General features: G+C 32.7%; 1 protein-coding gene across 2 annotated transcripts in view; it reads left to right on the top strand.

The window, feature by feature from the left end:
• The first annotated feature begins 2,952 nt into the window (after positions 1-2,952).
• Positions 2,953-17,785, top strand: part of LOC148603181 (bifunctional 3'-5' exonuclease/ATP-dependent helicase WRN-like) — a 42,018-nt gene continuing 27,185 nt past the window's right edge. Inside the window, exons 1-9 of one of the 2 annotated variants that reach the window (XM_088554095.1) lie at positions 2,953-3,650; positions 5,693-5,737; positions 6,542-6,611; positions 7,407-7,482; positions 9,965-10,032; positions 12,453-12,561; positions 14,223-14,297; positions 15,058-15,140; positions 16,836-16,942. In XM_088554095.1, coding sequence (XP_088410221.1) covers positions 3,192-3,650; positions 5,693-5,737; positions 6,542-6,611; positions 7,407-7,482; positions 9,965-10,032; positions 12,453-12,561; positions 14,223-14,297; positions 15,058-15,140; positions 16,836-16,942 — 1,092 coding nt within the window. In that variant the 5' untranslated portion in view covers positions 2,953-3,191. The remainder of the gene's footprint in view (positions 3,651-5,692; positions 5,738-6,541; positions 6,612-7,406; positions 7,483-9,964; positions 10,033-12,452; positions 12,562-14,222; positions 14,298-15,057; positions 15,141-16,835; positions 16,943-17,785) is intronic. The other variant, XM_088554096.1, reaches the window with a different exon arrangement.

Here is a 17,785-nt window from a genome sequence, read left to right as displayed (position 1 = left end):
GGAAAAGCACATGGGGTATTGAAGCCAAAGTCCTCAGCCCTCGAAAATTTTAGCCTTGATGTTGATACCATGTACAAGTGATCTCATGTTATTAATTATGTTCTGTAAAAAACTATGCAATACCAGCCAATGAAGGTTTAGGTTAATAGACCCATTCGTGTTACTTGCGGAGTAGTCAGTGAGCATGCGTAACATATAATACCTTCGTGGTATTACAAACGAACTTTATACGAGGTCGTTCTGGAAAAATACAAATGGTTCAGTTATATTGAAATTGCCTACATTTGCAAGCATATGACGAGGTGTAACAACAACATTAGTTGTTCAGTAAAAATAAATACGACAGTTTAAGTAAGCACTCCATCTAAGAATCATGCAAAATGTGATTCATGGTTTGAAAGCCTACATATTCTTATTTTTGATTTTTGGTTTAAAATGCTTAAGCAAACAGACAGTATCATGTGGCTTTTCATATAACCCTTGTTCATAAGAGATAGAATGTAGTGTAGAATTCAAAATTAAGGGGGATAACTCTGTAAATGACACTAAAATACGATAAAAAATGTTGGATTTCCAATGTGAATTATCTCGTAAGAGCAGACAGCTTGGAAAGAATAGTTTTACATTTCATCATATAGACATATAAAGCAACTTACTGACAAAAACAAAAATGTAGCTTTTTTTTGTTGTATCACATTTCACAGAATTTGCATGGTTCTTACTAAGACTGCTACTCAAATAAATTGCACGCAAGCCGACGCGTTCGACAAGTTTTCTTATGTAGGAGATATTTTAAAATTAATTCAGGGTATAAAGGCATTTGGCCAAATGTATTTCACTGTCTCCATCATTGTTATAGAGATCACATGGTCTTGATTTCATGAGTTATACCCTTAATCGTAAAAATTTGTCTTGAAATTTTTGTCTAAGCGATTTAAAAAAAAGCATACTAATAATCCATGTCCATATCATACTAGATTTTTTCGGACGTGGGCAAGAATCCTACGGGGAAATTTTAGAAATAATTAAATCAACAGTTTGCATGAGCAGTTTTAGCACGTTTTTGTATCTAACTTCTGCACTCAAGCATCCGTTGTGGATAAATGATTAAAATATATCATAGCCTTTTATAAGGGGTGACCTTCTAATATTTCCCACTTTTCAAAAAATCACTATTCCTCCCGTTCCCAGGTACAAATTACAATAGATTTTTTTTATAGCTAAGAATTGTTGTTATAGCATTTAGAAAGTTTTATAAAAAAAGAACAATTATGTAAGCGAATATAATTGAATGTAGTATTCATACCTTAATCCCTACAAAAAGTAATAAAATAATAATAAAAAGGATATAAATAAGAATAAATACAAAATATAAACTCTAAAAATCATAAAGGGTATGTTCAATTTATAACATTTTTTTTTATCAAACTGCAATTGCTGTATGCGTAGCCCAGAAAGGACTTTTCAGTAATAAACCAGATTATGCTCTGTCGTTAGTGACGCTAATGAAATTAATCATAAACTTAATATTTTTTAGTTCCCTACCAACCACTTTGCTATTGAAGCGTGTCGATATTTATAGACATTTGTTCATTTTCAACACAGTGGTAGAAAAAACAAACATTTTTAAAATTCAAGCAATATCTAGGGACATATTTGTATGGACTCACAGACCCTATACTCATACAAGAAAACAGGGCCGGATCTAGACAATTTTAAAAGGGGATGCCTGCCGAAGTTCCTCAGAAAAAGCGGGTGCTAGGACATTATTTGCTATTTTTGTCAATTTCACAGATGAAAATAACAAAATGTCCAATAAAAAGGGAGTGCAAACCTCCTGCACCCCGTCTGGATCCGCTATTTGAAAACCGATACGAATACAAAACATAATATATAACAATCCGGAAAATGGGGATGTACCATCAAGAGGTTCCATTGGGTCCTGTTTACGTTATTTATTTATTTGCAAAATTACTTCCATATGGGTCAAGAGTAATCAAGAGAACCAAGATTCTAGCGGAAATAAAAAAAATGTAATCCAGGGACAAAGATCAGACATGGAAAACAGACAAACACAACAAAGAACATAATGTAACTAAAAAAAAAATGCATACAACGTAACAAAAGTAAATGAGCAACTCGGACTCCACTAAAAACTGGGAGCATGGACTAGGTGCACCGGTAGGGTAAGCGTCCTCTGCTTTTCTAGAAACACCTGCCGAGTTGCTCATAAAAAGTCAAGTCCGGGGTAGACGAATGAGGAAAGGAAAACTATGACACGTTGAACAAATCAGTTTTCATGGTGCAGATGGATACACCGTAAGGATCCACGAGTTTATGATGACGACCATAACACTTCTGCAGTGATGACTTCAATCTTGTAGCAACACAACAATGTCACAGAAGCCTAATTATAAGAAGTCTATCGCGATACAAAAAAGTTTGCGTAGTTACGGCAAGCTCCGGCATAACGTATGAGTTGTGATATGAAAACTCCATACGCAAATACAAAATGCATAACACAATATACAGCCAAAAAAATATAGATGGAGCCAGTACATATACCTGCCTGTGTGTTGCACATTGTGAGAACGGAAGTATGTATAAAAATCAACATTTAATTGCAGTGGTGTATTGTAACGATCGGTCCCTTTCCGGAATCTTCTTCATTGGAAAATATTTTGTTTTTCATTTTCCATTTCTTTTTTATGTTTTTGAACTCTTCTCAATTTTCTCTCCCGTTTCAAATTAAACCCGGCATGGAGTCTCGACCTATTAGTTTCGACTACTGATCAAACAACTTTCTCTATCTTTCACATGCTGAATGCGTTTAAAACATGACTATTTTTATATATACATAAGACATTATTTTGCTTTATTTGGAGTTGCATAAGAACGTTATTATGCTTTGCTGTCATTTTGGTTCTTTGGTGTTTAGATGCCAAATTGTGAGGGGTTCCGAATATATACTATGGCGGTGGGAATCGTAATCAACAACTCCCCTGAATCAACCAATTAAAATTTCCGTAATAGACTTATCTATGAACTCTCCAGAATAGACGTAACTCGAAACTTCCCTATTAGTAAATATTGGGTTTATTTAACCAAACAAGAAGCTGAGGATTTCCATTTCATGGTCTTATATTGCAATTTGTCAGATGCAGGTCTAAATACTTGAAGTTGTAACATAAATGATGGATAAAAATCATCAGATATTATTGAAGAAAGTTGATAATGTGAAAGCTGAGGCTGTAAATCTTTGCATACTAATAACACAGAGTAAATGTTTAAATGATTCTATAGTTTATTCGTCATGTCGTGAATTAAATGGGGCTTTAGATATTCTGAAAAAAGTCAACAAAAATCTGCTTGATGCATCATTTGAAGCTGATGAGCAGGATGATACAGACGATGAATGTCATTCGCCTGAGTCAGATAAAACTACAGCCAGTACAGGGAACTCTAGACCATTGATATCTGGAAAATGTACAAAACCTGCAAATAATGTGAATTCCAATTCCATGAATGAAAAAGATCATAATGCTGGGTTTGATTCAGATGGTACTGATGATTTAGAAAACTTTGATCAATTCAATATTGATGAAGAAGACTTGGTGCTAGCTCATGATAAGTCTAAAGAACTACAAGAGGTATGATTTACAAGAAATGAAGATATATAATATGTTTAAAGGTACAAAATGTATTAAATATGTTGCATGTCCATGTATCTTGTAGCTCTCTTGCTAATCAGCACATTGACATTGTGAAATTAAAAGAAATTAGAAATTTTTTTATCAGTTTTTAATTTTATTGAAATTCCTTTACTTTAAAAATCAGGGAATACATGTACAAATGTACATTAGCAATGCATGTCCTCCAATCCTGTTTTCATTTAGGAGATTAAATATCAATATAGACTTATATAAACTGTTACTTACTTTAAAAAGCTGTCATATTTAAATTGTTTAGAAACATCTTTTCATGCTTACATGTACATGTATTTGTACAAATGTAAATTTTTTTTGTAAGTTTAGAAGTTTTGTCGTCGAAAGTTATGTGAATGTTAATGTTAATACAACTGTTAATGTATTTCATCAAGTATTTACAGAAGAAAATTGGATGAAAAAATCTATAAGTACATGTACACTATTGTCAACCAAAATTTTAATTTCTGCACTCTTCACAGTGGAGTCACTCATGTCCTCCACTGTGACTCCACTGAAGTAAAAAACGGGATAAAATTACTCCATTTCAGTAGTTTTCAATATTTGTTTCTGTCCTTTACTGAAATGTTATTAAACTGCTAGAATCATTAAATACATTTATATTTCGAATTTTTGTGAACGGTCCTTTTTTATGTTAATTTGTTTTAACATTTGTTACATGTACATTGTAGCCCTAACAAATTACATGTACATGTATGTAAAACAAACATGACGGTTTTGTTAGATATATCAAGAAAGGACATGTTTGTAGGACCCAAATGGACAGGTTTGTGTAAGTAACCAAGTACATGTAGGATGTAAAATGTTTTTTAATTTCCAAAACTTGAATTGATGTCACAATATTATTGGACCTGTTTGTGAGATTGGACACTTTAAAGTTTTGTGAAACTAAATATGAATCTGAGTCTTTCATATACATACAATTTGTATACAGTCGAACTTCACTTGATTTCTCGAACACAATTCAAAGTACCAAACTTTTCTCTTGTACAATCAACCAAATAATCTCGGATTTCTCGAACACTCGAACTGACTAGTTGGTCTGTTCAGTAATTATTCTTAGAGAATAACCTTTACTAACTCAAACTCGTTAGCCATTTTGTCAGCTTAGGTAATGAAAGGTGTGAAAAACGGAACTCCCATCATTACTCAAAGTATCATTTTAGTTAATTACAGGTAATAAATTTTAAATCATCACTAGTTAGATAGTTTTAATCTAACATAGTACTGAATGAAGTTTGAGAATGTTCCGAAGTCGGCATGATGAAAGCATGAAAGAAAATTTAACGTCAAAAAATTATTGACTTAGGAACTCGAACTCTAAAAGTTTTTTAAAAGCAAACACAGCATTTTTAATGTCAACAAATCAACATAACCTTCCAAAAGCGAACAAAAATATCCAAGACCTAACAAAACTTTGTAGGAAGTAAGCAATTTCTAACGATGAAGACGAACTTGGATCGGCAACAAATAATTTGGAAATCTAAGAACTTTCAATTTCTTAAACTGCTGATAACTCAAAACAAATTTCAATGGTCCATTGGAGTGTGAGCTGCCGAGGTTTGACTGTAGGTAATTAGAATTCTGGTACAGTGAAACCTGTCAAAACTAGACAAGTATTAAAGTCATATCAGTTTACATGTAAGTGTACTTTGAACCTTGGTAAACTGAACACCTGTCCAAACTGAACATATTCCATAGTCAGTGGTTTTGTTAATTCACTTGTACAGGTTTCACTGTACATACACTACTTTCAACACAAATTTTAATTTCTCCACCCTTCACAGTGGAGATATTGACTGGAGTCACCATTTCAAATATTGTCTGTAGTTTACTTCTCCTTTCTTCATACCAAGGTATATTTAATGGTTCTGGCTGATTCACAGTGGAGGACATGAGTGACTCTACTGTAGAGAGTGGAGAAATTAAAATTTTGGTTGATAGTAGTGTATTGTAATTAATTGTAGGAAGATGAGTTTGGAGATGAAGAGTTTGATGATTCAGCATTACAGGTAGGATATACATGTACACAAATGTACATTTTGTGCATATGCATGATATACATACATGTATATATGTACAATGTACATTAAGATACATATATGTACAATGCATAACACTGTACTTGCAGTTACAGATTAAACACTTTTTACAGATTACAAGTATTTGATTCAATGTACATGTAGGAGGAGGAAATACTTGTTATACATGTCAGTGTTACATGTACATAGTACTTTACATAATTAAAATGAACACATCAATGTTACTCATTTAAAATTGACATCATAAATGTTTATTTTATTTTTCAAAATTTTTAACAATGCTAATGCCAATTTTTTAACAGATTTTTAACGGATTTTGCATGTTTTTTCATAGAAAGCCTCTTAAAATATGTTTAAGTGTACCAAATCATGTTTCTGTAAGGCACAACCAACAAAATCTTAACCTGACAAATTTTAACATCTAATACATTGTAGAATATTGTAATTGTATTTTTCAATTAATTTAAGAATTGTGTATTGTTTGCTTTGGAATAACCTGATATTGTGACAGTTGCTGATCAGTGTTCTAGGATTTTTCAAACCTTTAGGGTTATACAGGAAAAATCTAAATAAAGATTTAACTTCCCATACTTGATGTTTGCTTTCCAAACTGAACAAATCATTTTAAAAAATTGAGTTGCCAAAGGGAAAGTGGGCATAATAAAGAAATTTCCCCACACAAAAATTGCACTTGCCCTGGGTGATGTAAGTGGAATCCTGCATGCAGAACACTGTGCTCATTTGTTACTTTTTATTTTTATTTTACTTGGATAGGAACTTGATGAAGCAGAAAAAAGCGTTTTGGAGAATGCAGAGCCTGAAGTCAATGAGAATGAAGATGATGGTAATACTGTGAAATGTGTTAAAACCAAACCGTTTAAAAGTTAAAAAAAAACTGTTTGCATTAGTCACTTTTTAAGTTCCTTTGTTGTTAAAATGTATTTTGAGCCATAAAAGCCTAAACTCTTCACAGAACAAATTGTACAGTCCAAAAGGGATTTAGTTTCACTGTAATTTCTTCTTAGCCAAGATTTTTAAAAATATTGTTCATTTTCTCATTCCTCATTTGTGAAAAAAACCTCTTTTTTTGAGGTCTTATAATGGTATGGCACTGTCATCTTTGTGGTAAATATTGTAAAAAAGGATTTGTTAGCCTAAAATGAAGGTTGGGATTGATTTATTATGGCTTTTGGAAAGCAAATTAGGCAATGGCCGTTAGTTTGACCAAAGTCGAAAGCATAAAGTATTAGATTCTCTTTTCAATGAAATAGACTTCATGCCATTTATCATTTTGCTGAGTTTAGGATATTTTCATCAGTGGGAAAGACAAAGGATATTCCAGATATTTGTAAAATTATCAGTTGAACAGTTGTGGGTCCAGCATAGAATGCAGGGTTTTATAAAAAATAACCCAACTGAAAGTAGCTTGTTTGAAAATATCAGAGTAATTCATAGACATCTTTGAAACGTTTTGTTTAGGCAGCATTTTGTACCATTTGTAAAGTTTCAATAGATTGTGATGTAATGTTTTGCTTTGATGGAAGTATATCATTTCTCAATATGATGAATTATTTTTTGCTTCTTCCACTTGTTATCAATGTAGCCATTGAGATAATTAAAATTTGTGGTATTATTTCAGATCTTACAAACCAACCTGATGATGAGAAGTATCTCAATGTACTGAAACAGCATTTTGGTTATTCTAAATTCAGAGGGTATGTTATGTTCTGTGTACTTTAAAAAATAGCTTAATAAAATTTCAATATATTAAATATAGATTGTCCTTCAGTCTCGAGGGGATTACATGATTTCTCCACTACAGTCGAACCTCGGTGTGTCGAACTTAGATAACTCGAAACCTCGGATAACTCGAAGTAATCTGTCAGTCCCGGCAAAAGCTCCCTTTACATAATGCATTAAAAACCCTGATGTGTCGAACTCTGATAAGTCGAAATCCCGGATAACTCGAGGTATTCACCCAGTCCCTCTTATTGCTATATAATGCAAATTAACCCTGATGTCTCGAACTTTGGTAATTAAATAATTGTTGACATATTGGTTTGAAATCTGATTGTTTTATTACCTTAATTGGCTGAAGTGAAAGAGTGAAAGGTTAATCTGTGTTTGTATAACGTTTATCGGAAGAGTGTGTATAGTTCACCTGTTGACATTTAAGTGGCTGGCCTGATTAGCCAAGTGTCAATTAGGGTATTTGATGAATGTGTATTGTGACAAAAATGAAGAAACGAATCTGATTAACCAAGCCGATTATTTTAAGTAAGTATGACAATAATGCAATGATTATGGATGATTAATTAAGATAAAACAAATCGGGCTCTTCTATTTTTTGACAACTGTTCATGTGTCAAATAATTAGTTGTTTCTATAAAAGGGGGGTTTGCATTATTGCATTCAAACAGTTCACAATGTTAGCTGAGCAATCTAGTGAAGGAATTGGCTCAACCAGTGGGATAGCTAGATCAGCTAAACGTGAACTGTATGTAAAGTCTATTGAAGAAAAGTACCAAGCAGTTATAGAGGTAGAGAGAGGTTTAAAACAAAGTCTGAAATTCCCGTAATTTCGGAGTTCCAGCCAATACTTTGTCCACTTGGATAAAAAATGTGTATGTTATATTTGTATAACATGTTTGCCTTCTTGCATACGTATGTCAATAAAATTGAAAACTGATAAGTTGTTTGTTTTCTTTGTAAAATTGTCGGGGTAACGAAATTAAAAAAAAAAAAACAAACAAACAAAAAAAATACAAACAAAAAATTAGAAAAAAATAACTCGATTCAATAAAAATATTGGAAAGTGTACACATTAAAAATCCCCAAAATCGATTTTATTAATAAAATATATTGATAAACACCTATTAAATTTACCGGGTCAATGACGGAACGATTTTATTTCCGGATGACAAATCACCTCGGATGTCTTGAACCTTGGATAACTCGAATATTTTCTGTTGGTCCCTTCGACTTCGACGTAACGAGGTACGACTGTAGTTAAATTTTAGATTTTAACCGATGAGCTTTAGCGAGTGGGTTAAAATCTGAAATTTAACTATCGAGAGTGGAGAAATCCTTTAATCCCGGGGAGAAATGAGGAAGAATCTGTTTCTTCCATAGATAAAGCCATAAAAATTAAATTGAACAACACTGTAAATTCTACATCATCAAAGACCTCCCCTCCAACCATCAAGTCATTGCATCATCGACATAACTACCAGTATGATTAGTTGATACACTACCAACTAATATATGAATAACATTCGTTAATGAACAAGTATTTAATTGATCAACAATATGAATAACAACTGTAAACATGGTAAGTGTGGGAGTCTTCATGCGACATTTTAATTTCCCTGCGCATGGCGGGAAATTACAAATTTTTAATCACTCGCCCTTGTGGTGTGAATGAAGCCTATGAATGGGGGAAAGTAAAATTAATTGTTATTATTTATACTTGCTACATTAATATTTGAAATTTTGTAACTACATGTACATGTACATGTATAAAAGTCTGAGAGTATCAGAATAAAACATGCAGCTAAATGTAGTGGTAAGCTGTTTATTATTACAATAGTTTTTATTACTGTAAACATAGTAATTTTCGTGGTTGCTAATTTTTGCAGATTCCGCAAGTAAGCAGGTATCAATTTTCGTGGATTAAAAAAAGGATTGGCGTTATATAGTGTTAAAAATCATTTTGGGGGGTACTTTTTATCACGCTTTTCTGTCCACATCGAAAAATTAGTACGTTTACAGTATAAAAAAAAACAAACAAAAAACATATGAACGGTATTAATTTTTATTTAAGTTTTTTTTCATTTTTAAAGACCAGAGTAGACAATTTTCAGACAATGGGAAACTACCTGTATTTTGTTTGGGATTTATCATTTCATAAAAACTAATAAGAAGTTTTTGTACTGCATTTGCATGCCTAGATGATATATTGGAATTACTTTGTCTGTCCGTCCATCCAAATTCGGACCCTCTGTCTAAATGTTTCCACAATTATCTCAGCTCCTAATGGATGGATTGATTTGAAATTTTGTATGTGGCATATGTTGATAGTTATTTTGGATGTTGTCCAATATCAACTTCCTGTATGAGTGGGGGTGTGTCTATCATGAGCCTCTGGCGGCAGCGCTTACAACTTCACAATGTAAATGTCATTTATTTTTCTTTTAGGATGCAATGGAAGATTGTGAGTTCTGTATTAAATGAAAAAAGAGATAACTGTGTTGTCATGGCAACAGGTAAATGTAGATTTAAGTATAACATATCCCATGAATTTAAATTGAACACCTTTTGTTTGGTTAAGATAGGTGGTCGTTTACCAAGGTTAAAAATATTAAGTAGCTGTCTTTGAAAGAATCATGCAAAATCTGAAAAATGTGATGCACCCCAAAAAAAGGCTACATGTTTTTATTTTTGAATTAACTTGTTTTATGGGACTGTACTATGAAATGTGTAATTATTCATTCAAATCTGCCTGCTCTTAGGAGATAATCAACATTGAAAATACAGTAGATTCTATTTTATTTGAGCGCCATTTACAGAGTTTTCGCCCTTAATTTTGAAGTCTACAGTGCATTCTTTATAATTTTGATCTCCTAAGAGCACGGGTTATATGAAAAACCACATTTATTTCTGTTAACTATGGTATTTCAAGCAAAATATCAAAAATAAAATTATATAGGCTTTTTACCCATGAATCACATTTTGCATGATCCTTAGCTGGAGTGTTACTTAATAGGCTAATTAATTGGAAAGAGTGAATAACCAACTTATGATCATGAGTGCTGAAGAACGCCTAGATTTAACAAGCATGCAGAACTTGTTCCGACTATGAGTTAAATCATAATGCGTTCTTGGCATTCACGATAACTAGTTGATTATCCTATTTATTACATAGATTTCCTCCATTATTTGTTGCTATTTTCAACATAAATTGTAAATTATGTGTACAGCAGATTTATATTTGTGTTGTGACATTGGCAGGAGAAAGTCCAAGAGTGAAATTACCAAATTTATTTCACAATGTGAATTATTGAAATTTATAAAACTGGGAACATTCGATAAAAAAACTGCTATCTATAAAGAGACTCAAATAATGTCTGTTTAAGACAGGTTTTTGGATTATTCCGAGTTTGGTTTAGACAGGTTTCACTCTGTACCAAAGTGGTAATAGATATTTTTTCTGAAAATTTTACTGAATGTAAACATTTCAGTGTCCAGTACATATAATCTTTTTATTAGCCCACCAGGCTGAAGGCCATGTGAGCTATTGCCATCACTTGATGTCCGTCGTCGTATTAACAATGTTTCAAAACTCTTCTCCTCTAAAACTACTTGACCAATTTGAGCCAAACTTGGTATGCATGTTCCTTGGGGTATCCTGCATAGAACTGGTGTGGGGATTTTTGATCTGTCGAACAACATGGCCACCGTTACTAAAATAGAATGTAGGGTCAGACAGTAGTTTTTCACATATATCTCCAAAACCGTTAGGTTTAGCCAATTCTGACAGGGGTAATAGTGTTCAGCATGATGAAATCTATCTGCGGTCAAATTTTGAATTATTTCTTTCAAAAATTTGCTCATCTGATACCACCTGACCAATTGGAACCAAACTTGGTATGAATGTTTCTTGGGGTATCCTGCATAGAACTGATGTGAGGATTTTTGATCCGTTGAAAAACATGGCCTTTGTTACTAAAAATAGAACATAGGTGTCAGACAGTAGTTTTTCGCATTTATCTCCAAAACCGTTAGGTTTAGCCGAATTCTGACATGAGGGGGAAAAAGTGTCCAGCATGATGAGATCTATCTATGGTCAAAATTTGGTGAACATCTGTTGACTCATGTTGGAGTTATTGCCTTTTTTAGACGTTTTTTTGCTGTTTTTAATATTATTACTTTAAAAAATCCTCTCCGCAGGAACTAATTTACAGAATTCAATGAAAGTTGGTATTGTTTTAAAGGGCATCCTTAACAAAATGACCATTTGGATTTTTGATCTGTAGTAAAGCAAGGCCGCTGTTACTAAAAATTGAACATTGGGGTCAGACAGCAGATTTTTGCATATATCTCCAAAACGGTTAGGTTTAACCAAAATCTGACATGGATAAAATTATTCAGCATGAAGAGATCTATCTGTGGTCAAATTTTGGTGAAAATTTGTTGACCCATGTTGGACTTATTGCCCTTTTTGGACATTTTTTTTCTGTTTATGTTGTTATTACTTCTGTTGTAAAAATTGTCAGACAACTCCTTGTTAGAGTTATTACCCTTAAAAGGCCAAAATTTGAACAGGTGAGCGATTCAGGCTCCTGGGAGCCTCTTGTTATAATATTCAAATACTAGAAATGTGATATATTTTGAAAATTATTGGTTTACTTGTAGAATGTACTTTTTCTTTTTTCATCATGAAAAAAGCTGATGCATGTGCCATCACTTTGTGTAATCTGTAACTCAAAAATTATTAAAGCAATATTATTTAAACTTTGCACAATGATTAAATACATATTGAAGATGTGCACCTTTTATGATGTGTTTTATATGCATGTAGCATGCACAAATGAATGCCGATATTTCCTTATTGGTCCTAAAGATATGTCTATAAGAAGACACCCAAATGTTTGAGAATAACCCTATTGATTTATTTGAATTCCAGGATATGGGAAGAGCTTATGTTACCAGTACCCATCAGTGTATACAGGAAGAACAACTGTAGTTATCTCCCCTCTTATCTCACTGATGAAGGATCAAGTTCTAGGTTTGAAGTGAGTAAAAGTTTTTCCTGGCATTAATATGCTTTCTCTTGAAATTTAAACATTTTTCTGTGTTTGTTTGTACACTTTCAGCAATATGTAGCTGTCAGTTTACTGTATTTGTATTTAATTGACTGCTGAAAACAAATAAACGATGTTAAGAGCTGGATGACAATACATGTGCATGTATATAAATGGGTTCAAAGATAAGTGTTTTAGAATATTTAACTATTTTCTTTAGTCAGGTTAAAACAAATTTCTTTTGGAAAGTAAAAGCTTAAGCAGCAGTCTCTGTAAGAATCTGGCAGTGTGCAAAACATTGTGTGACAAAACCCACCATTTTGAAAGTTTGATTTGACTATTTGCACCATCAGAATCTAGGAAAAAAGACAAGATTTTCCATATCATGTTGGTAAATTGAGTTATTATTTCATTGTAATGCACTGAAAAGGAACATTTGAAGGGCAGACAAGCCTGTCAAAAACTTCATTTTTCTAACTTGCTATTGAAAAAATTCTGACCAAATCCAGGGATGCAGAGATCAAATAATAGCCTTTTCAAAGAGAGCATGCATCATTGAGTGAAATTATATTGTCAAATCGGTGGGGTTTTGACCTGGATGTTTCTGATTTTTCCCATTTTGATGATTTTTACAAATACTTACACTAATTATCTAAGTTTTGAAAATTAAAAATCCTTTGATCATCTTTATTTGACTAACAATATGATTTAAAATAGAATTGGATGAAATTGTTCCTCAGTTAGCCACAATGGACTTAAGCCCAATATGGCTAGCTTTGGACCGATAACTAAGTCAGTATGGAAAAACTTACACAATTACACAATTTATTACATATTTGGGAATGATATGGATGTTTTTGCCTCTGATAATACCAGAAGTTGCAAGTAGATATCAGGATCAGACTGATAACTGGTTTTTGGCCCATCATTTAGGGCAATGTCTTCAATAACAGCCTGTCGTTATCAATGAAGAAAGTACTTCTGATTAAAAATTTGAAAAAAAATTGGATTAATTAAGAAATTACGTTCAAATATGACTTGAAAATAGTCATCTATAGTTTTTCTTTGTAATGATTCAAATATGTGATGAAGAAGATATAAATGACATTGCATTGTTCAAGTCATTGCATTGTTCAATATCATCCATTACATTGATCTTCGACCTATATCAACCCTCAAGCAGAGCTGTAGGGCTTGTTTTGGATGTCTGGTGTTGATGCACAGGCTGTTATGGCAAATGCAATGTAGGACAAAGGCTTTTATTTAAGAATTGGCAAAAATAAAAATTTTGTCTATTGAAAAATAACATTAATTTTCCATGTACATTTTGTTTATTGCGCGAAGTGCAATAAACAAAATATGCATATGGGAAATTTATGTTATTTTTCAATAGACAAAATTTTTATCATAGCCAATTCTTATAAATTAATTTTAAAACATATTTTTATCTTTAAACATAAGAAAAGTAGCTCTGAACTTAACTGAATAGGGGCGTGTCAATATTTTTTTTATCCATTGAGATATAACAAAATTATTTTAACCAATCAGATTACAGTATTTATCTCAAATTAATTTATTTAGCAATGTGTTTTTTAATGAAGTATAGAAAGTGTATTGTGCAGCTTGATAAAATATCTTTCTATTTATTTAAGAGCTTCAAATATAGAGGCCTGTCTGCTTGGTTCTGCTCAAGAAAACGCAACTGAAGTCAAAAACAACATGAGAAGGTATGAATTGTTTTCACTATGTATGTGGTCTGTTGTTATATGTCCATGAATATGCATGAGGAAACAATCATTTGGTGCAAATAACAGTTACAAACACTGTGAGTGGATGGTATATTGTAATCACCTTGTCTCTCTGTCCAACTGTTCATCCATCGGTCATTCCGTCTGTCAAAATTTTTATCACAAAGATCCCAGTCCTTACTGGAAGGATTCTAATTAGGAATGTGACTTTATATAGATGGTACACATGTTGTATGAAGTGATTTTGGTTGCTGTCCAATGTCAACTTTTGGTCCATTTGGGTATATCTAACACAACAGTGCATGCAACTCCATGTTTTACCAATTTTCATCTTGTTCGCTTAATTTTATGATAACAATTTTATTTTCAATTAATGTTTTTTGCTATACCTTTGAGTAAAAGTTGCCACATTGACATACTTGTTCACATGGCGTACTTGCCTGATATTAAAATTTTTATCCATGTTTGGTAATGAATCAAGGCTATTTGCATCATTTACTAGCCCATCACGATGCTGCCAATAAAGCTGTCATTTGCTTTCTCTGAGAAATTTACTAGCCATGGGCTGGAGCTAGTGTTTATAAAAGACTTACTTTGTTGATTTAATTCCTGTTTACCTTGAGGAGATTAGGGCCATGGACAGGTCCTCTCCACATTTATCTGTACTTGGTTGATTTTGTTGTTTTGTCCATGTAAGAAGAGACTTACATGTAACTGTTTAAATTATTGAATTTTACAGAGGGCAGTACAGATTGGTCTACATCACTCCAGAGTTTGCCAGTATTGGGATGAATGTTTTAGAAGACCTTAATAGGAATGTTGGTATGTACCATAGGCATATGGGATCATAATCAATTGTACTGTCTCAGTGGTCTCATGCCAGCTTAAATGAGTGTAGGAGGCTATTGGTTTGAACTAAAGGCAAGTCGACTGGAAACTTAAACATTGGAAGTCTATGTTTCTCTGCCAATCACAGAATATGTTAAAGACAGAGTAAGGTCTGGTAGGTTTGGAGTCAGAATTGTATGTCACATACCTGTTAACTTTTGGAACATTTTATGTGGGAGATTCTCACCCACTGACACAGTCTCATTTGGGAGATTTTTAAGTTAATGAAAATTTTGATATAAAAAATCAATTATTTAGGGCAGTTCCAGTAAAACATGAGGGATGTGGGGAAGTAAGTTTTATTCTTTGTATATGGATTGGTGTTCAGGTCTGTTGACAAAATATAAAATTTAATATAAAACATCAATAGAACATCTATGGGTGGCTTCCCTGGTGAAAAAGTGCCTTCCCCAGGTACCTCATATCTTTCTGTGGAACAGTGCTTATTATTTTTCACAGAGAATAAGAGTAATTTTAATAAAAAAAAAAAAACTCCTACAGATCTTACATATTTTTGTGGGGGATTCTTAATTTTTCATCAATTTTGTTGGTGTCTCCCCATTATGTGGGAGGGTTAACAGGTATGGTATGTATAAGTTAAGTTATGACTCCCTGCAGGCTGTCCTTTCTGTGAGTTAACACACAAAAAATCCTGCTTACCATGTCAATCTTGTACAAGGCAGGGTCTGTTCAGATTGAATGTTTTTATCATGTAATGCATGAAATCTGCTAATAGATGTTTTGACTCCAAAATTTCTATTAATCTTTTTTTTAACTGCTTCAAAGTAAATTACTAAGTACACACTAGCAAAGTAAAAGGATTATATATGTTTGTTGAATGGTCATGAGGGGAACTGTAAATTTATTACCTCAAGGTACCCACTGAGGCATTACTTAAGGTCAGTAGTTGGTATCTAGGGGTACTAAATCTACAGAACCCAAATAAACAGTCGATAAATGTATTATTATACTAAACGATAAGGATGTGTTAATAATCCAGCAATGTATTGTACGACCATGATTGTTGATTCTCATCTGTAAAGATTTTAACATTGTTCAAGGATAAGCCCTGAGAACATTCACCTTTAAGTAATCAATGAGGGAAGAAAAAAATCATCAGAAAATGATAATGGCACTATTGCCTTTGTTCAATAGTTGACCAGGTAAACAGAACAATCATTGTCTTTGGTTAAAATGCAACAGTTGATTAACTATAGAAAATAAATAAATAAGTAAAGTTTTATAAAAATCTATATTATAATTATTACCGGACTGCATATTATACCTGCACTCAATGAGTGGATGGCATATTGGAATCACCTTGTTCATCCATCCATCTGTCGTAAGCAGTTTTGGTTGCTCTTTGATGTCAACTTCCAGTTTGTCGGATTAATGGAATGAATATGAAATGATAGAGAAAATTTTCAGCACAAAAGTCTCAGCTCGCAGTGAATGGATAGATTTCAAATTTGGTGTGTAGCTTCATACATGGCACATGTTGTAAGCAATGTTGATTGCTCTCCAATATCAAATTCCTGTGCAGTTGTTGGATATGCATAGCACGACAATGCATGAAACTTCATGTTTTATTACTGACATCCTCAATTCTTCGTCTTTTTATACTTTCAGGTATTGATTTGATTGCTATAGATGAGGCCCATTGTGTGTCACAGTGGGGGCATGACTTCAGATCAGCCTACAGATCCCTAGGACAACTTAAGAACAGATTCCCTGGTGTAAGTAATAGAGTTGGGGAATAAACATTCTTGTAATACCCCTGCAAACAAAGTTGGTTTTTTTTTTATTTTGGTTGCTTTCAAAAAATGATGGAAATTTTTAGACGGTCGTTTTGAAAGTTGATTTGTAATGACATTGTTACCTGTAGGATGGAGAGGTATTTCAGTGTTCTAATGAAATCCATGAAGTTAAATCTCTCCCAATTAATTCTCTGACACATGATGAATTGTTTGGATATATGTGTAGTATTGAATAATAAAAAATTAATGAAGAATTGTGACTTTTAAGTAGCTGTCTTTGTAAGAATCATGCAAAATTTGAAAAATGCGATACACCTCAAAAAAGGCTACATATTTTTATTTTTGTAATTAAGTTGTTTTATGGGTCTATACTTTGAAATGTGTAATTATTCATTCAAATCTGCCTGCTCTTAGGAGATAATCTACATTGAAAATCCAGTAGATTCTATTGTATTTGAGCACCATTTACAGAGTTATCTCCCTTAATTTTGAAATCTACAGTGCATTCTATATAATTTTTATCTCCTAAAAGCACGGGTTATATGAAAAACCGCATGTTAATTTCTGTTTACTATGACATTTCAAACAAAATATCAAAAACAAAAATATGTAGGCTTTTTACCCATGAATCACATTTTGCATTATCCTTATATTTAGCTGGAGTGCTACTTAAATACCGATCTGTATAAAATTCAGTCTGCCAATGGTAGAGGCAATTTGAGGTTCATAAAAACAAACCAAAAAAACAATGCTTTTTCAATGTATATTCACTTTATTTTTATATTACTATCACCCTTTGTGCATACAGATCTGTATTTTGGA

Source organism: Perna viridis, chromosome 11, assembly GCF_037379345.1.
Source record: "Perna viridis isolate PV_CMFRI_1.1 ecotype Kerala chromosome 11, ASM3737934v1, whole genome shotgun sequence".
NCBI lineage: Eukaryota > Metazoa > Mollusca > Bivalvia > Mytilida > Mytilidae > Perna > Perna viridis.
Note: the sequence above shows the minus strand (reverse complement) of the source record. Positions and strands in the feature narration are given on the sequence as shown.